The sequence below is a fragment of the Erpetoichthys calabaricus genome, chromosome 6 (assembly GCF_900747795.2).
Source record: "Erpetoichthys calabaricus chromosome 6, fErpCal1.3, whole genome shotgun sequence".
Classification (NCBI taxonomy): Eukaryota; Metazoa; Chordata; class Cladistia; order Polypteriformes; family Polypteridae; genus Erpetoichthys; species Erpetoichthys calabaricus.
This window is the reverse complement of record NC_041399.2, coordinates 187,012,243-187,033,607: the sequence shown is the minus strand read 5'-3', so window position 1 is coordinate 187,033,607 and position 21,365 is coordinate 187,012,243. Positions and strand designations below refer to the sequence as shown.

At 36.0% G+C, this 21,365-nt stretch overlaps 1 protein-coding gene across 3 annotated transcripts in view; it reads left to right on the top strand.

Annotated features, from left to right (window-relative positions):
- The window catches only part of xylb (xylulokinase homolog (H. influenzae)), a 353,065-nt gene that overhangs the window by 27,470 nt on the left and 304,230 nt on the right, over window positions 1–21,365 (top strand). For all 3 annotated transcript variants that reach the window (XR_007935308.1, XM_028804172.2, XM_051929119.1), the window contains exons 9-14: window positions 772–890; window positions 6,257–6,338; window positions 7,501–7,541; window positions 11,640–11,755; window positions 12,356–12,471; window positions 16,670–16,746. Coding sequence is in view for 2 of the 3 variants with exons in the window: in XM_028804172.2 (XP_028660005.1) it covers window positions 772–890; window positions 6,257–6,338; window positions 7,501–7,541; window positions 11,640–11,755; window positions 12,356–12,471; window positions 16,670–16,746 (551 nt within the window). In the remaining variant the exon portion in view is untranslated. The remainder of the gene's footprint in view (window positions 1–771; window positions 891–6,256; window positions 6,339–7,500; window positions 7,542–11,639; window positions 11,756–12,355; window positions 12,472–16,669; window positions 16,747–21,365) is intronic.

Below are 21,365 nucleotides of genomic sequence, written 5' to 3'. Positions count from 1 at the left end.
ATGACTGCTTCTGGGGTCAGAAATGTTCCATAAAAGGATGGCCAGGGATTTCTCTGACAACCCCAGATACAACTGATGCCTGGCTCACTTTGAAAAGGTGAACATGCGCCTCTAAATAGATAGTAGAACTCCAAACGTTTCCTAATGGAATGGCATGCTAGCACCCATTTATGATTTCAAAGTCTGTATCTTTCCAATACCAACATTTTTACTGTACTCACTCAATAACTTGTGTTGCATAACAACATTTACTCCTAATATATTCAATCTACAAGTGTTAGCATGTTGAAGTGCATTAATAAAGCATGTGCGTGTAAGAATATGGTAATATATAACTTCTTTTTAAAATAGATGTCTTCTCTGTTTCTGATTTTTCTCCTATTAAGTTTAACAAGAAAACAAACTAATAACAACAGTTGACTATTTCCAACAATGATAAACTGCAATTAGAAAAACTTTATTTTTCAAACTTTCTGTCTCATTCTGAGTAATATGTCTGTGACATCAATACATTATTAATCGTGGCATCTCAAGAACATACATTCATGCAACCAGTTTGTTATGAGTGGCACCAAATTTAATCACTATATGTTATAGCAATATACACTAAATGTCTACATTAGTAGTAAATTAAAACTCAAAAATGATCATATTAGATTAGAACTCTTATTAGTATGAATTGGTTTCCTTCTTCAATTGTGCATTGTAATTTCAGCTACAAAATAACCTTAAGGAAATGTATGCATATCATATATTGTCTTTACTTGTCAGGTTCGGGAATGAATTTATTGGATATCCATAAGAGAGAGTGGTCAAAACAGTGCTTAGAGGTTTGTGCTCCTGAGCTGGAGGAAAAACTTGGAACTCCTGTGTCTTCAATGTCAGTTTTGGTATGTTTCATCATGTAGTGGACAGTGAAAGAACTAATAAGAATTTTGTGGTGTGCGGGGCCTTCTGTATTATTACTTGAATACATTCTCTGTATACTACAAGAAGAGTTCTAATGCTTTGAGAGAACTGTACACTGAATGGCCGCTTTTATTAGTAACATATATTTCAATTAGGCCTGTTAACCAGATACTCCCAACATTGGGTTGATCGTCCAATGGTGATGATTTTAAAAAGTCATTCAAAGTGTGGTAAGAGCGTGCTCTGTCATGTCACCTTCAGTTTGTTCTGTTATTTTTTCAAATCAAATGGCGGTGGATATTTTTTTCTCAAAATAGCAACAGATTGGGGATTCTATTTCTGGACCCGGAACTTTTACGTCAACTAATTAAATTAGAAATCAGAATGTTTTAATTTATTAGAATAATCAGCAAAACATGTAACTGACTGAAAATAGGTTTCTTCATACTCCTACTACTTTTTCTTGGTAATTTTAAAAATATGTTGTTGAAAGACCTACTTAATGATAAACATATGTACAGATTAAAATGTTACAGTTTAGCTAATTAGCCATTGTTTGTAACTCTTAAATGCTCGATGGTTGAGACAAAATAAAGAATAAAAAGTTACAATTCTTACGAGACTTCTGACTGCATTAAAAAGATAAGGTAATAGTAAGCATTTGTTCCAGTTTCTAAATGGATAAGGCAGTAATGGGCATCTTTTTGAATTTCTGAAAAGATAAAACACTGATAAGCATCTTTGGCAATTTTGGAAAAGATAAGACAATAATAAACATCTACTGGAATTTCTAAGAGTAGCTGTAATTTGTAAGTTGCTGGCAACATGCTTGGGCAAGCTATCTGAATAGTAAACACTTAAGTTAATAAAAAGGTATGGTGTCGTCAATGACCTTATGTGACGGCCGTTTTGCAGTAGAAAAGCATAAAAGTGCATTGATGAAAGCCACTATGGTTTCTAGCTGTTGTAATCATCCATCTCTTTCTGTTTACCTCTGAGTAGCAGTGTGCCCCTCAGATCATCAGCAAGAGAAATTAGTGGATTGTGTTTCCTCTTCCAGGTCAAACGGAGCTTAACAGAGAACAAATAAAGACTTTATTTTTTTGGCTTGAGGCTCTGCCTCTTCCTGTGATCTTTTTAATTTGTTTCCCATAAGACAGTCTGATGGTCACAATACTGACAAATAAAGCTCTACCATGACACTTTGTTCCTGGAAAGCTCAGCAGCATTACTGTTCTATAAGCCTTTTATATGTTCCACTTTTAAGTGATATGGCTTAAGAATCATGAACAATCAGTATACATTCCTATCAACACAGATGATAGCAGAACCACCTAGTTTCTTTTTACTGCTCAGAAACATTAAGGTGGGTTACTTTTCTGCTGATAAACCGTGTTGACAATGATTCCACTCCAGTTTCAGATACATTGGTCTGGTGATAAAAATGAGGAGGACATTAGGAACAGTCTGACTTAGCATACAGCATGTCACTCTAAGTTCCTAAAATGCTCTTTCCTTGATGGTACTGTACCACAGTACTTGAAACTGTCATTTTGCCAATTCAATTCAATTCAATTCAATTCAGTTTTATTTGTCATTCAGCAGAACATCCAAGATGTGCTGCAGAACGAAAATACGATGCACAAGACATTAATAAAAACACATAGTTAAAATCAGCCTACAATAAAAAACTAAAATGCTCCATTTAAAAGACGAACGGCAGTAGGAAAAAAAATGTTTTTAAACCTGGTAGTTCTACATTTCAGGCTGCGGTACCTTCTGCTTGAGGGCATGAGGGAAAAGAGTTCAGAGGCAGGATAAGTAGGGTCTCTAGAAATTCGCACAGCTCTGGCCAGACAGCGTTGTTTTGCCAAATCTTGTACATTTGGCAACGGGGCTCCAATGATCCTCTCCGCAGCCCTCACCACTTTCCTCAGTGCTTTCCAGTCCGAAGCGCTGCAGCTCTCCTGCCACAGAGAGCTGCTGCTGGTTAGCACGCCCTCTATGGTCCCTCTGTAAAAAGTGGTGAGGACTGACTTACTGAGATGGGCCGTCTTTAGCCTCCACAGAAAGATCAAGCGCTGGTGAGCTTTCTTGATGACGGAGGAGGTGTGCAGGGACCAGGTGAGGTTGTTCGTCACATTAACTCCCAGGAACTTAGTAGACTGCACAATTTCCACAGCAGTTTTCTTAATGTAGACCGGGATGTGTATCAGCTGTTTCTTCCTGAAGTCGATCACCAGTTCTTTTGTTTTTTCGACATTCAGTATCAGATTGTTTTTATCACACCATTCCACAAATGACTTCACCTCCTCTCTGTAATCCCCCTCCCCGTCACCTCGAATGAGACCCACAATTCAGGGAGATGTCTGCCCCTTTCAGAAATCTATGATACAAAAAACTGATAGTGTTCTACAAGTCCAAAGAAAGTGTTAATTTTTTCTTATTTTTGTATATGAGGTATTGTAAAATGGCCTTCACTTAGTGAAAGGCTTGTTTATGGAGGAAACATAGAACAATTGCAAGGTAGCAGACGTGTCCAGTTGACAAAAAGAGAACAGTATTTTCTATGTGAGTGGTACTGTAGACATGATGTGGACTTAGTTGTTTATTCATCATACATTACTGTGCAGCTGAAGTGTCTTGCAGCCCAAAGGAAAAGACAAAATACCAGCAATATCTGGCACTGGTGAGGGTAGATTAAAGGAAATGAACAACTTTAGCAGAGTCCATCATTTCCAAAATACAGTACATTTGACTAAGATGGCACTGCACTGAGGATCTAATAAAGTAGTCACTCAGAGAATCGTCTTGTAAAACTGCTCATGGGTATTCAATATGCCTTTTTGTCTCCACCTGCTACAAACCTAGGGAGTACACCATAAAGCTGCATTTAACCAAGAGGAGAAAAGCCTATAAAAACACACTCCAGAAATGTGCCTAACAGACAAACTTTATTTATCTACAAATATATTCACAAAATAATGACAGATGTAAAGATTAAATGCAAGGAAAATTGCACAACATAAACTATGTTATTTTAAAATTAAAATCAAAACTGTTTTGGCAGTGCCAAATTAAAGCTTTCTGCATACTAAATACACTAGATGAACTGTCTCACCAAAACATAGACAAAGATTTCAACACACATGTAATGTTTGGCATGATATAATATTTCAAGCACTTCTGACCAGAAATGTCCAGTTATATTTTGAATGATGGCTAAGGATAAAATCAATTTAACAAGGCAAAAGGGCCTGCTATTCTAAGTTTTTGTGGCTTACTCTGCACACCAAAATTCCTGGACAAACTCTTTTTTATAATAAAAACCCACCTTCAGCAGGCATATAGTCCAGGCAGACAGAAAGAAAAGACTTATCATTTAGCCAATGCTAGAACTCAAAAAAGGTCACATGACGTATGAGACGAAGCATAATGCAAAGCTTTAGTTTAAAGACAGCAAGTTTGGAAAGCCAACACACTTTTAAGGGGACAAAGTTACATATTTTGCAACTTCAGTCATTGGACCAGGCATACTTGCCAGAAATAAGCATTTGTTTTAGCAAAAAAGTAGACGTGAAAGTAGACATCAAATAAAAATACAGTACAGTACCTGTTTGACCAGTGCCATACATCATTAGTCTGCTACTGCTTGTTAAGAACAGTACAGACCAACTAAGTGTTATCTTCAGGGATTTTTGTTTAAAAAAAAGTATAAATTTATGACTTAATAAACTGTAATGGCTGCCTTTTTGTCCAGCGGTAAACTATGTGTAAAACATCCATAGAAAAAAGAAAGAAATTCCCACATAACTTATATCACGTAGTCCTCATGTCTGATATCCACATAAATGCTCAAAATGTGCATTTTTTTGCTAACATATTATTCTGGAAAACACAGCATAGGGGCGGCACGGTGACGCAGTGGGTAGCACTGCTGCCTCGCAGTTAGGAGACCCGGGTTCGCTTCCCGGGTCCTCTCTGCATGGAGTTTGCATGTTCTCCCCGTGTCCGCGTGGGTTTCCTCCCACAGTCCAAAGACATGCAGGTTAGGTGCATTGACGATTCTAAATTGTCCTGTGTGTGTGTGTGTGTGTGTGTATGTGTGTGCGCGTGCCCTGCGGTGGGCTGGCGCCCTGCCCTGGGTTTTTTTCCTGCCTTGTGCCCTGTGTTGGCTGGGATTGGCTCCAGCAGATCCCCGTGACCTTGTTTCTTGGCCATAACTACAAATTACAAAAAATTAAATATATAAAAAAACGTTTTTTGGGTAGATATCTGGATACACTATTTTTAATAGTAATCAAAAAATAATTTTTGCACCATCCTCATCACTCCTTTCCTTGGATAATACATACTTACAAAACATATTGTTTCCTGTTTCCACCATTTGCTGCTATGTGTTAAAATAATATAATTAGCTTCTGAGATCTAGTATAGGGTTAAACAGCCAACATGAATTGTAGAACAAAGAATAAACATCTATTCATCTGTCCATTTACTGAACCTTACTTGCTTATTACAATTCAAGGTCACAGTGAGCCAGAGCATATATGCAAATATTCAGGAATGTTGATATTAGAGTCCCTTTTGATATTTGACATTATACATGGGACCTATATGTGCTAATGAGCATTTTCTGTTTTCTGCGGAGCATAAAAATGGAACTAAGCAAGCACTTTTTTCAAAGACCTTGATCTGTGCTCTGTATACTTGCCTACTATCAGCTAAATGGCTGTAATGTAAACTGTAAATTTACACAGTCAGATCCCAGTATCGTGATAACAAAACATCTTGCAGACTGTCTGAGCTTTTCCTGCATAATTACATAGTTTTCTTAAAATTGTACTACATTTTCAAAGCCTTTGTATTTGTGTTTGTTACTAAAAATGCTACAATACATTGAAAAATATTGTTTATTGAATTTCAATTATAGATTCATTTTCTGAACAGGAATTCAAGTAGCTGGAGCTATTTGAGGAACACTAGACCACATGCTTCTCCATTACAAGACACACTCATCCATAATCACCAAAATTCACTCATAGTTGTCCAGTTTAGTTGTGTCATTTATTCTAACATGCATATTTGTAAGATGTGTATAGAAACTGGAGTACACATTTAAAAAAATCACATGGGCATATGGAATAATTACAAAGTCTACCTAAAAGTAATCAAGCTTTGAATCAAACCCACTCAAGTCCCTTGAGTTTGTGAGGCATTAGCACTAGTAAGTTTTTCACATTTTCCTCTAATAACTTTAACATAGTTTTATAGCAGGAAACAAACAGAATTAATACCTTACACTGATATCTGTGATATTTTGACTATGTGTCTTTTCATTTTTTAGGGTTCAGTTTCTTCTCACCTTGTCAGACATTATGGTTTCTCACTAGCATGTAAAGTCATCGCTTTTACAGGTGACAACCCAGGTCAGTATTATTACACCTTAATATATAAGTCTGGGTCTCCCTCCTATAGATTGTGATCATATTTATGCAGTGCTATAAAATGTCGTCCTATCACTGTCACCAAGCCATCTGTCATAGATTATTGAAACAGTAGACTAATTCATAGTTGACGTCACAACGAATGGTTTTCTGTTCTAAAATAGAATAGTTTGAAAAGTTTCCAATGCTATTCAGTGGGAAATTTTGAAATTTCAAAAAATGTGTAAAAGTGTCCTCTATTAAAGATGCTATTTTTCAACAAATAATGAAGTGTCACGACAAATTTCCGTGTAGAATAAGTGCTCAAAATTGGTTAACTGGAAACTAAGTTGTAACATGCAGACAGACAGACAGATGGACAAACAGGCAGACAGATTTGGCTATCTCAGTAGGTGCTTTTTGTATTATATGTGAATGCACCTAAAAATGAATGTAATTCTTTGCATGATTCAGGAGAAATGATAAAATGATCTGTAGGACCACTCGGAATTTTTCAGTCATTAGCACATTGTACCTTGGTCATTTTCATATAGTATGTACAATAAATAAATAAATATTACACTTCCATTAGAGTTTTATGTGGCAACATGTAGTGCCTATAGTAAGCACAATTCATAGATATTTTTAAAAATAATTTTAATAGGGTAAGCAGAACCTAAATAATTACTGATTTTTGAAGGTATAGATTAAAGAGTGGAGTTAATCAAAATAGATGACTAAACAAAAAAAAGACCAAAAAGTTGCAAGAGCTGCAACCCAAACTAACCCAGGATCAGAAAACATTAATATTTTCCAGAAGTAGCTGAAAATCCTGGCCTCAAATTAATTATGCATAAACTGTAGAATAAGTGTTACTTGAAGAGGATTTTGGTTTTAAAAACATTGATCAGGAGCTATTAAGTCATTCGGTGGTGAAGATCTCCAAGATAAATAAGCTTTGCTTATATATGGCATATTTTACAAATACTGAATACAGTCTATGCTGTAATTTGATAACACTATGGGCAAAATAAAATTTCACAGAGTTTGAAATTTTATGTGAAATGTTCTCCTGGAAAATGTATTCATCTACATGTCTGGCATGATATTGTTACCCAATGAAGCCATTGGAATTCAAGCTGTACTTGTTTTCTTTTCCTAAAAGGATCATTGGCTGGAATGAGGCTGAAAGAAGGAGACATTGCTGTGAGTAGACTTGTAAATCTTTTTATTTTTCGATCTCAGGCAACAAAACTTCACCAGAATCCAATTACTTCAAATGGGGCTGGTGAACCTGTAAGAAAATATTAATGCTGTTATTATTAAGATGGTGGGGTATACAATTTATGCTTATTTCATTTATTGACAATAACTGGTTAAAATAGAGTTCTGTATTTATTTTTGTTTTATTTAGTTTTAGGTTCATCATTTTTATTCCTCCCTCTATGGATATGCAATTCTGGTCTCACAGAGGTAGTCCATTATCCTGGTCATTTACAGTTAATTATTGCAATATTCTCAGGGTAACTGCTTTTGGTGTACTTTGCTCTTATTATTTTAAGTTGAAAATTAACAGTTGTTTCTAATTATCTTCTGACATAATTTGTGGATATTCACTGCTTGTTTTTATTATAAATACCAAAATGAATTACCATAACACTGTCCAATCAGAAAAAGAAACAAGGTAACAAATACAATAATATTTTTATGAAGCCAATCTGTTAAACAGAACACCGCAGTCCATTCCCACTATATAACAACAGAGAGCCATCTAACATGGCTCTTCCTATAGAATAAAACATCATGATAAAATAGAAAGGTTTGGCACAGGCGCTTCATTCTTCCTTTACAATTACATTAAAATGTAATTATTCACATAATTACATTAAATTCTAAAAAAATGATGACTAGAACCTATTTATAAAGAAAATTATATTTTTTACCAATTTAGGAAAAAATAGAAAAGTAAGTCTTCTTGCAAGTAGTGAACATAAGAAAAATCTAGAAGAGAACAGGCCATTCAGCCAAACAAAGCTCTCCAGTCCTATCCACTTCATTTTTCTAAAATAACATCAAGTCTAGTTTTGAAAGTCCCTAAAGTCTTACTCATTTACCATGCTACTTGGTAACTTATTCCACGTCTATGGTTCTGTGTGTGAAGAAAAACCTCCTAAAGTTTGAGCAAAATTTACCCTTAGCAAGTTTTCAGCTGTGCCCCTGTGTTCTTGATGAACTCATTTTAAAATAACAGTCTTGATCTACTTTAATAATTCTCTTCATAATTTTAAATACATTGAAACATAGGAGATCACAACAGATTTTTCATAACACAATATTACCCTATTTGATATCACTGCACTTGAAATATTCCTCTCAGTATTGCTTTTAAAGTGGTAGTGATAATTTTATATCCAAGACTATCTGAGAGATTAACAAAAAGTTTTTGGTTTGTGAGTAGAACATTCCCAAAACTAAATCCAGCAATGTGGGTACTTGATAACATTGCTCACAGGTTGGATCTTGTCCTGTGTAAATTTTAGGCTGGGGTTCTGGCAGTAAATTTCATCTACTCAAGGCGTAAATTTGCTTGAAAGAGCTGAAGCCGTGAAAATCTTGAATAGTTCCCAAAGACAGCATAAGACTTGCTCTTTCAACTACTGCACCAAGAATATCCAAAATCGTAGGTGAAAAGTAAGAACAAGCATCTCACTGATTGGTGTGTTCTCATCAACTCAGTGTGTTTCATTCTGGTATACGAGTATCTGCTCATCATTAGTTGTTTTTAAATTAGTGAAATACAGTTATTATGTGCTATTATTATTGTTATTTGAACTTAAAATAATAATCTCAAGAACAGTAGCTTAAAATTTCCTCATTGTTCCCCTTACTTCTATTATGGTAGAAATATAAACTCAAATTAAACTGAACAAAAATGGATGACAGTAAATTTACTTTTGAAATAGTTACCACAGGATAAATTGGGCAAAAAAGGTAAAAAAACTCCAGTTTTAGCAAATTTTCGATGGAGTATATGTTTTATCAACTTCAGGGACGGGGTGGCACAGTAGCGCTGCTGCCGCGCAGTAAGGAGACCTGGGTTCGCTTCCCGGGCCCTCCCTGCATGGAGTTTGCATGTTCTCCCCGTGTCTGTGTAGGTTTCCTCCCACAGTCCAAAGACATGCAGGTTAGGTGCATTGGCGATCCTAAATTGTCCCTAGTGTGTGCTTGGTGTGTGGGTGTGTGTGTGCCCTGCGGTGGGCTGGCACCCTGCCCAGGGTTTGTTCCTGCCTTGCAACCTGTGTTGGCTGGGATTGGCTCCAGCAGACCCCTGTGACCCTGTGTTAGGATATAGCTGGTTGGACGATGACTGACTGACTGACTGACTGACTAACTTCAGGGATCCTATCTCAGGTAATTGAATGATTCTAATAGACCTCCAAAACATAAAAAGAGACTCATGGTTTAGTTTTGTAAAGTTTTACTAAGCCACCTGGTAAACATCAATATAAATTAAACTTTGTTTTAGATGCTTAAAAGTGACAGGTTCTTGCTTGGTAATTTCCTCTTGGGAAAGAGTTTGATAGGGAAGGTAGAATTGTCTCTGGTTTTGGCTTCAATTCTTCTTTTCTGTCTGCATAAATAAATAAAGAAAGAAAGAAAGAAAAAATAAGCTGCAATATACCGTACTGGCAGCCAATGAGTACAGGTAATATAATAAACAGTACTTTTGTTGACTATTAAGCTAAAGAATGGTGAAAATGAAAGAGAATGAAAAATTAACAACTACATTATGAGGAGAGATTGAAGAAGTTCAACCTTTCCAGTTTAAGCAAGCAGTGATTAAGGAGTGACATGATCAAAGTAATTAAAATTATGAAGGGAAATAGTACAATGGTGGATCCATTATTATTATTTTAAAGTAAATTCTTCAGGAAAGAACACAGAGATATAGACATATAGAATAAATTACTGATGAGCTTATTGGCTGAATGTGCTTTTCTCGTCACAATTTTTCTAATGTTCTAATTGTTCTCTGTGACTAAGGATCTTTGCTGGTATCTGGAAGGTTGCCAGTTCAAATTCTAGAAAATAGAAATTCATAGAAAATAAGACTAATCATATAATTTAAGTAACATGAGTTAAAAATACTGCATTTCCAAACAAATCCAACATTTCACTGGAAGTGATTGGATATCAGGAAACCAGAATACTCAGCAAGAATGAGAGGATGTTAACTAACCAGACGAGCCTGCTCTTTGTCACTGGGATTGCATGGTGGTGCTGAGAGCAACTTTCCTGCTTCATAGATCAGGTGTCCTGGGTTTAAATACTGTTTCTGGTTGGTTTACGTGTGCAATTTGCACATTCTTATCTGTGAGAGTTTTCTTGCCGGGTTACCAAATATATGCATTTTTCTAAATGGGCTCAATTGGAGTGTGGCTGTGTTCATAAGTGTATAGGCTTTGGCTTTCTGTAACTCTGAGTTGTGTTAAGCTGGTTTGAGAATGTTAATTTTATATGTACTGTATGTATATACGCTTGACTTTTTATATACTCATGTACTGTATGTATTACGGTGTGTCTTCACATACTGTAACTAGCCAAAACATTATTAGCATTAGGATAGCATTACAGTATTTACTTTAATAAATGAAAAGGAAAACAAATTATCCCAGAAAACGGAGGTGCATGATTTTAATATTAAATTAAGAAATCATCTTATCGCATTGTTTGAATATGTAATTATTTCTGTGCTCCCTATTCCTGCAGTTTTATTATATTACCCATATTTTAATAGCATACTCTCCTGGCATGGAGTGGTATCCTGCTAGTCTTGATGGCATTTAAAAAAAAACATTGCTTTTGCATGTATAGATGCATTTGATCACTTACAGGCAAAATTTCATAGAATGTTCAGACATTTGTTTTGCTGAGATAAACAGTAATCATTAAGCATATATTTTGTCAGTTTTGGTGCAAACCTTCAAATTTAGATATAAACTAGTCCCTAATGGAATAGGTGGGTGCGTCCACATTTTCTCTTGCTAGTAATTTTCACAATGTTTATAAAGCAGAGATGTTCTGAAAAGCAAAATATTGAATAGCCGTGGTAAAATTAAGCCCTTTTTGTGCCAGTTAGTCTTTTAAAAATACTTCAAATGTAATTTGTCCTCTTTGTTTTGAAATTGTTCTTTTGTAGTATGTTTAAACCAGAGTCATCCTGAAAATCGGTTTGGCCTAAGATTTAGAACATCATGTTATTTAGCATTTTTTACTGATTGTTATTTGTATTTTTTGTTTAAGGTGAGCTTAGGCACCAGTGATACAGTATTTCTATGGATCCAGAACCCAAACCCAACAGTAGAAGGACATATCTTTTGCAATCCTGTTGATATTAAGGATTACATGGCATTAATATGGTAATTGGCAAGTATTATTTAATTGAAGATTTTGAATTGCAATACAGAAGCCTTAATATATTAAATATGTATTTGCAGAAATTTGAAAGAATGAGAGGGTAAATTTGCAAAGAAAAAAGTTTTGTGAGTAGTTGTAATCCTCTCCCATCCATAGGAAAAGTTTGCTGCTCAAAGGATGACCTTTGGTGTCTCATGAGACTTAAAATAGATTGTCATGTATGTTTTATTTAAGAATCTCCTTTGTCATAGATGTTACTCCTAAAATTCCTTAGGAAAATAACTTTAAACAAAAAGTAGAGATGAGATACAACAGAGGTAAAGGGACTCAAAGTTGAGAGTTTGGTTTGAAAAGCATGTTAGGTTTTGTGAGATCTCTTTCTAATCTTGTTTTAATCTCTTTCATGACTTCATATTTTTACTTATTTTTGGACTGGTGTCTTTATTTGAGGTGACTTACAACATTTGAAATATAGTCAGTGTAATTTCTTTTGTTTTTCCAGTTGGGAATGGAAGTGAGTGAAAGCTAAAAGTAGAACAAATGTCTTAATTAATGGGTGACCTAACTAAACTAAAACACCTTAATTTTTTTTTTTTTTGTAGTTATAAGAATGGCTCTATTACCCGAGAGAGAATCCGAAATGAATGTGCTGCTGGATCATGGGAAGAGTTCTCTAGCGCTCTCAAGTCAACTCCTATTGGAAATAATGGGAATTTGGGTAATGAACAGATACTTTTAATGCGAAATGTTTTCAGGTTGGTGAAATACAGATTGCTTTGTTGCTTTATTAAACACTAGCTGTCCCCCCCGACTTTGCCTGCGTAGATATGAAACAGGACAGTGAGGAGGGCCCTGTCCGGCTCCCCACTCCTGATGTCAAACTTCCCCCTCCCCTCGGCCCGCAGACTCTGTCTCGGATTAGCATAACTATATCGCTCCTTCAAGCGAACTATGATACTTAGCGAGATGAGAGAAGTCTCAAAATCAACCGGAATGTTCAAGCAAATTATAGAAAAAAAACAGATCTAAATCCATTAAGTAGTTCTGTCATGAAAAATGGACAGGCAAATAGACAGACTGATGTTGGATCTTATCTCTCTATTATAATAAAAAAATCTTGGGATGAGATGTGACCTTTTGAAGAGACTTTTTGGAAGGAAGTCCCACCCTACTTACAACTATTTTCAAACAAGACCATGATCATCAGGTGCATTCCGGCACTTAACCTGGACAGACACCAATCCATTAAATGGCTTACTTATGAAGACACACACACACACACACACATACACACTAATGAAGATCCAGTTTAGAATAACCCATTCATCTAAATATGGCAGTGAGAAACGATGAAGTCAAATGAATTAACGCGAAAATTGTTGATCGGTTACACGGCAAATTGATTAAATGCGTATCAATATACTATGCTGAAGCAGTTTTGTTGATCGTGCGGAAGACGAAAACATCAATTTACAATATCCCATAGAATATCTACAAGCGTTAACACAGTCCGGTCTTCCACCGGCCGAATTACTGTTGAAAGAAGGATGTATCGTAATGTTATAGCGTAATTTATGTATGAGTGATGGACTATGCAATGGAATAAGATTAGTTGTATTAAAAATTGGTTGAACAATTCTAACATGTAAAATTTTAACAGGCGACAAGAAAGGTAATGTAGTACATATTCCACGAATAACATTAGACACAAAAGGAGATTCTGATACAGTTTTCCATGAGAATAGCTTTAGATATGACAATTAACAAATCACAGGGACAAACATTCGAAAAAGTTGGTTTATTTATTAGAGAGAAAGAAATGATATTCACTCACGGAAAGTTATACATTGCGTTGTCACAATAGAAATCCAAACACGGAATCAAAATTCAATTCGATCTTGAAGAAAAGTTAATTCCAAATATTGTTTTAACTGTAAAAGTGAAAATAATGTATATGTAACAATTCCCATGAAAATAACAATCTGTTTAAATTGTATATACGGTTAACCAGATCCGGGGGTTGGCGAGCAAAGCGAGCAGTGGGCGGAACCCCCTAGTATATATAGAGAGATAAATGCAGTAGCTTGTGAATTTAAAGACTTTCAATATCTTTGCAAATCACTCTCAGTAGATTGACATTGGTGGGAACTTCACTTGAGATTTTCCTGCATTTTTGTGCATAACGTAACACTGCATCTTTGCTTTTGATCTTGAGCTTGAAGTTGAACTTTACTTCTAGAAAAATAGTTGTTGTTGGTGTTACACTTATAGACATAACAGAAGTAAATGCAAGTAATGGCACAATATACCATATACTGTATGCTACCAATACAACACTGTACACAACAGTAGTGAATGATAATGTGTTCTACATAAATACAAATATTTAACGCAACTTCATAGTGCAGAACTGGACTCATGTCCAATAGTATACTATTTATGTTCCAAGTGGTTTTTGCTTTTAGTGATTGGTAACATTTCTTTGATGGTAATAACTGAAACAGATGGTTACGAGGGTGAGTGTGATGTTTGATTATATATCCTAAATGTTTCTTGGCCCATGATGTATACATGTCTATAAAAAAGTGCAGTTTCAGGTTGACAGATCTTTCCACTGTCTGAATTCCATGCTGCAGTGTAAGTTTTGAATGAGCAGATGCATTGCCATAACAGACTGATATGGAGCAAATGTGGATGCTTTTAAATGACTATTGACTGAGACAGGTTAGTTTTTTAAGTTGCTGGAGAAAACAACATAGACTGATGAGTTTTTTTGATAAGAGATAATATGTTTTTCTCCCAGTTCAAACTATGCAAGGTAATGGAGCCAAGGAATTAAAATGATTACATCCTGTGAAAATTGACATCATTTATGACCAGGGGTGCAGGAGGTGAGGAGTGTTCCTTAAAGTCCAAAACCACTTCCAGTGTTCAGGTTTAGATTGTTGGAAGTGCACCAAATGATCAGTCAATCCATCTGCCTCTGATATGGCACCTTGTCCCCATTTCTGAGCAGGCTTATCAGGGTGGTCTCATCGCCAAACTTCAGAAGTTTTACAGATGGGTTATTGGACAAGCAGTTCCTAGTGTAGAGTGAAAAAAAGAGGATACAAAACACACTCCTGAAGGGAAGTCGGTTTCTCAGAAAGGCATAGATCCAGAAACATCTGGCATAGTCTGAATTCATACTGATAATTTTGCCTTGGAGAAACTCTGGAATGATTGTTCTGTATAGTAAATTAAAATCTACAAATAAGATCCTGGCATTTCTCGAATACCTCCTAGAAGGTAGAGTACAGGACACCATGTAGTACCTCTTCAGCCTCAATATTCAACGTAGGAACTGTTTTTATTTCTTATTTAGCCAATTTAATTTTTTGTCTGTAAGAAGGCACAAGAAATAATATTTCATGATTAGAGATGTCAAAGGTAGTCTGTGGAATAGGATGACAAGCAATTTAGATAGTGCTGTAGACATGGTCCAGGGTTTTTTTCTCTTTCTGTTAGCACATTTGACCAGCTGCTTATATTTGGGATGCTTGGATTCTAAGGCCGATTATTTAAATCACTTAAAAGAATAACTGTCAAATCTGGTTATTTAATCTCGGCAACTGAAGCCTGATCTACTAACAGCCACATTGCAGTGGTAGCATTTGTTTGAAAGAGAACATAAACTCCAGTTAGAATGACAGATGGAATCTCTTTTGGCAGATACAGTTGTTTGCATTTGATCATCAGAAATTTCAGGTAAGGTGAGCTGCTTCTTCTCAACACTTTGATAACTGTACAACACAAATCAAAGAAGCACACTTCACTACCTTTATGTTTGCTACAGTGATCTTAACTTCAGTCTGCTCTAAAAAAGATTATATCTAGGAAGACTGACAGCATTGTCATGTATTACAGTAAATCATACAGCCAGATCTCAATAAAACAAACCACTGAAACAAGAGAGTAATCAGCCCCAGAACTTCTAAGTAATTTAAGCTCACCCATTTTATTGGAAGATAATTGGACATTTGAAAGAAATATGGTAGGGGAGGCAAAAGTTACATCTCTTTATACGAAGAGGAGACTTGACTCTATGACTCTGCTTTATTCCACTAATACTGGGTCAGCCTGGTGTTCTGACATTTGCTTTCATCCCTGACCTGGTATCTTGCTGTGGGTGGTGAAGTTAGATGAGTGTGTATTGAGTAAAAACTCTGTTCCTTAAGACAGGAAAAAATGTCAAAATCAATACAAGTGTAAATTAAACAATGAACTACGTTTATGAACAAAAGTGACAAAACTCACAGAGACCGTAACACTGTGTCACCTTGCACTGTTTTTTTTTTTATAATCAGGTTAGAGAGTTTTAGGAAAAAATAAGCTTTTATATAGCAATTTTTATGTTTCTGTATTACGATTTTTCACATGTTTAACACATTCATTGTAAAAGCAACACATCTAGCATTTGGTATCCAGTGCATGTGCTGTTTTATGCAAATTGCCACAGTGAGCATCTTACTGGAAAATATGGCAGCTATTTCATGTCAATATATAAACTTCCACTGTGCACACATTGTGATGACAGATACTACATTTAGATGCTCAGCTTATACACAGCTGTACAGCATAAACACAGTATGTTGTTTGGAAACTTTTACAAATATTTCATACGTACAGATGAGTGTTAGATGTTTTTGAAATACTGTTTCAACTGTGTTTAAGTTTCATTTCTTGTTTAATTGCTTTCATTACTTGAAATAACTCCAGATTTATTAGTATGGCAGTATTTACTACATGGTTTGCTGTATAAATGACATTTACTCTTACTAAGAAATTTTTAAATTTGGTGAAGTCACTGATAATGTTCAAGGCAGTTATTTCTATTCTTATGGATTGCAATGTTAATGTGTTTTCTCTCTTCATAGGGATTTTTTGTGATGTAATGGAAATTACCCCCAGTGGCATGTTGGGCGTGCACCGGTTTAATGAAGACAGTATCAAGGTAATTGTGTAAAAGATCTGAGCCTATATAATATTCAAATAAATAGACATGACAGAAACATGACAGCAGGGTGGTTTTATGAACTAGGAGTCCCAAAATACATAGTTGAAAATCCTCCAAAAATACTTCACAAAATGCCCACTAGGGGGGTATACTAGCAGACCCTGGCTCGAGCAGGGCAAACACAGAATCCTTACAAAATAAAAAGATTTATTTTCTCAGAATGCTCAGTCACACAAAAGAAACTCAATGAAGCACCAGATGCAAAAAGAAGTTGCTTAAAACAATAAGGCAATACAAAGCAAGCACACACCCAATGCAGAATCCAGATACAAAATCAAAAACAGAGCATAAAGTCACACATTCAGTAAATCGCACAGCAAAACACAAGAACTCACCAACTCCAGAGCACATTCACAAATAAATGCCAGGAGCTGTGGGAGACCCTCTAGCTAGATAGAGCAGATGGCAGTTCCTGTTGGTGATTCACAGGTGACTCTGCCACACACAAACAATACAATACAATTTATTTGTGTATAGCCCAAAATCACACAAGAAGTGCTGCAATGGGCTTTAACAGGCCCTGACTCTTGACAACCCCCCAGCCTTGACACTCTAAGAAGAAAAGGAAAAACTCCCAAAAACCTTGTAGGGAAAAAATGGAAGAAACCTTGGGAAAGGCAGTTCAAAGAGAGACCCCTTTCCAGGTAGGTTGGGCATGCAGTGGGTGTCAAACAGAAGGGGGTTGTCAATACAATACAATACACAGACCAAAACACAAATAATCCTCAATACAGTATAAAAATAAAAAGATTATAAATATGGAGCAGAATTTAACAGTAGATGGTATCTATACTAATTAAAGGCAAAGCCCTCACTGACTCACTCACTGACTGACTGACTCACTCATCACTAATTCTCCAACTTCCCGTGTAGGTGGAAGGCTGAAATTTGGCAGGCTCATTCCTTACAGCTTACTTACAAAAGTTAGGCAGGTTTCATTTCGAAATTCTACGCGTAATGATCATAACTGGGACCTCTTTTTTGTCCATATACTGTAATAGAGTGCACCTCCATGGCCGTGGGAGGCGGAGTTGCGTATCGCGTCATCACGCCACCCACGTAATCACGTGAACTGACTGTGAACGCAGTACGTACAAAACAAGGAAGAGCCCCAAAGAGCGCTGAAGAAAACATTCATTACACAATTGAGAAGGCAGCGAAACAATAAGAAGCGAGCGACTGACGCATACAACCATATTCATAAGTGCAGCTACTGCGGAAAGAAAGCACGGTGTAAACCGTAAGTTTACATTAAGTTTATAGAAATGCTCCCGCTGCCGTTTGCAATACCATATTCGCGACTTACAAGTTTAATGAGAAGACACGAGGTATAAACGAGACTTTGGATCACTTTGTAACGGAGTTAAAATTGCTGTAGCAAGAAACGTTTAAGTGCCGGGTCTTAGCTAACATTAAATAAAGCCGTGGACATCGCAACATCACACAAGAGAGCGGCTCACGTGAACATATGAAGCGACTGACGCATACAGACATATTCATGAGTGCAGGTACTTCGGAAACAAAGAACCGTGTAAACCTAAAGTTTAAATTAAGTTCATAGACCTACAAAAGGTTGCCATTGATTTGAGGCAAGATTGCTTTTCTCCTGTACAACTATACGTTGCATTCTCAACAGTAAGCTTGCATGGCTTGCTCATATTACAACCGGAGTGCTGAACTGACAATGTGATATACAAACAGAACAATCGTAAAAACAGGATTAAATAAAAAGGCTGCTTCCGTTGGCAAAGCAATGAAAAAGGAAGACCTTATATGACGTTCGTTTATAAAACAGCGGAGAGGCTGTGTGAAGTCAGCTTCACAAAAAAACAGATCCTTAACAAATTTTTATTGGTATATTTTCACTCAATTTAAAAAGGTTTTGTTCTTAATAAAAATTTCAAAGCAGTACTTCGCCGCTGCAAAGCACGGGAATGTATATATATAGATAGATAGATAGAGATATATATGTATATATATATATATATATATATATATATATATATATATATATATATATATATATATATATATATATATATATATATATATATATATATATATATATATATACAGTGGTGTGAAAAACTATTTGCCCCCTTCCTGATTTCTTATTCTTTTGCATGTTTGTCACACAAAATGTTTCTGATCATCAAACACATTTAACCATTAGTCAAATATAACACAAGTAAACACAAAATGCAGTTTGTTAATGGTGGTTTTTATTATTTAGGGAGAAAAAAAAATCCAAACCTACATGGCCCTGTGTGAAAAAGTAATTGCCCCCTGAACCTAATAACTGGTTGGGCCACCCTTAGCAGCAATAACTGCAATCAAGCGTTTGCGATAACTTGCAATGAGTCTATTACAGCGCTCTGGAGGAATTTTGGCCCACTCATCTTTGCAAAATTGTTGTAATTCAGCTTTATTTGAGGGTTTTCTAGCATGAACCGCCTTTTTAAGGTCATGCCATAGCATCTCAATTGGATTCAGGTCAGGACTTTGACTAGGCCACTCCAAAGTCTTCATTTTGTTTTTCTTCAGCCATTCAGAGGTGGATTTGCTGGTGTGTTTTGGGTCATTGTCCTGTTGCAGCACCCAAGATCGCTTCAGCTTGAGTTGACGAACAGATGGCCGGACATTCTCCTTCAGGATTTTTTGGTAGACAGTAGAATTCATGGTTCCATCTATCACATCAAGCCTTCCAGGTCCTGAAGCAGCAAAACAACCCCAGACCATCACACTACCACCACCATATTTTACTGTTGGTATGATGTTCTTTTTCTGAAATGCTGTGTTCCTTTTACGCCAGATGTAACGGGACATTTGCCTTCCAAAAAGTTCAACTTTTGTCTCATCAGTCCACAAGGTATTTTCCCAAAAGTCTTGGCAATCATTGAGATGTTTCTTAGCAAAATTGAGACGAGCCCTAATGTTCTTTTTGCTTAACAGTGGTTTGCGTCTTGGAAATCTGCCATGCAGGCCGTTTTTGCCCAGTCTCTTTCTTATGGTGGAGTCGTGAACACTGACCTTAATTGAGGCAAGTGAGGCCTGCAGTTCTTTAGACGTTGTCCTGGGGTCTTTTGTGACCTCTCGGATGAGTCGTCTCTGCGCTCTTGGGGTAATTTTGGTCGGCCGGCCACTCCTGGGAAGGTTCACCACTGTTCCATGTTTTTGCCATTTGTGGATAATGGCTCTCACTGTGGTTCGCTGGAGTCCCAAAGCTTTAGAAATGGCTTTATAACCTTTACCAGACTGATAGATCTCAATTACTTCTGTTCTCATTTGTTCCTGAATTTCTTTGGATCTTGGCATGATGTCTAGCTTTTGAGGTGCTTTTGGTCTACTTCTCTGTGTCAGGCAGCTCCTATTTAAGTGATTTCTTGATTGAAACAGGTGTGGCAGCAATCAGGCCTGGGGGTGGCTACGGAAATTGAACTCAGGTGTGATACACCACAGTTAGGTTATTTTTTAACAAGGGGGCAATTACTTTTTCACACAGGGCCATGTAGGTTTGGATTTTTTTTCTCCCTAAATAATAAAAACCATCATTTAAAAACTGCATTTTGTGTTTACTTGTGTTATATTTGACTAATGGTTAAATGTGTTTGATGATCAGAAACATTTTGTGTGACAAACATGCAAAAGAATAAGAAATCAGGAAGGGGGCAAATAGTTTTTCACACCACTGTATATATATATATATATAAATAGATATATATATATATATATATATATATAAATAGTTATATATATATATATATATATATATATATATATATAGATAGATAGAGAAGATAGATAGATAGAGATATATACATAGATAGATAGATAGATATATGTGTATGTATGTAGATATGTGTATATATATGTACATATGTAAATATGTATATGTATATATATGTGTCTGTATGTGTATATATATATATATATATATGTGTGTGTATGTATGTATGTGTGTATATGTATGTGTATGTATATGTTGATATATGTATATATATGCGGATGTGTATATGTATATATATATGTATATATATAGATATGTGTATATGTAGATATGTATATATAAGTATAAATGTTTATGTATATATATGTTTACATAACCTCTTTAACACAGTACTTCTCCGCTGCGAAGCGCGGGTATTTTGCTAGTCTATACTAATAAAAGGCAAAGCCCTCACTGACTCACTGACTGACTGACTGACTCACTCATCACTAATTTTCCAACTTCCCGTGTAGGTAGAAGTCTGAAATTTGGCAGGCTCATTCCTTACAGCTTACTTACAAAAGTTAGGCAGGTTTTATTTCGAAATTCTACGCGTAATGGTCATAACTGGAACCTGTTTGACTGACTCACTCATCACTAATTCTCCAACTTCCCGTGTAGGTAGAAGTCTGAAATTTGGCAGGCTCATTCCTTACAGCTTACTTACAAAAGTTAGGCAGGTTTTATTTCGAAATTCTACGCGTAATGGTCATAACTGGAACCTGTTTGACTGACTCATTCATCACTAATTCTCCAACTTCCCGTGTAGGTAGAAGGCTGAAATTTGGCA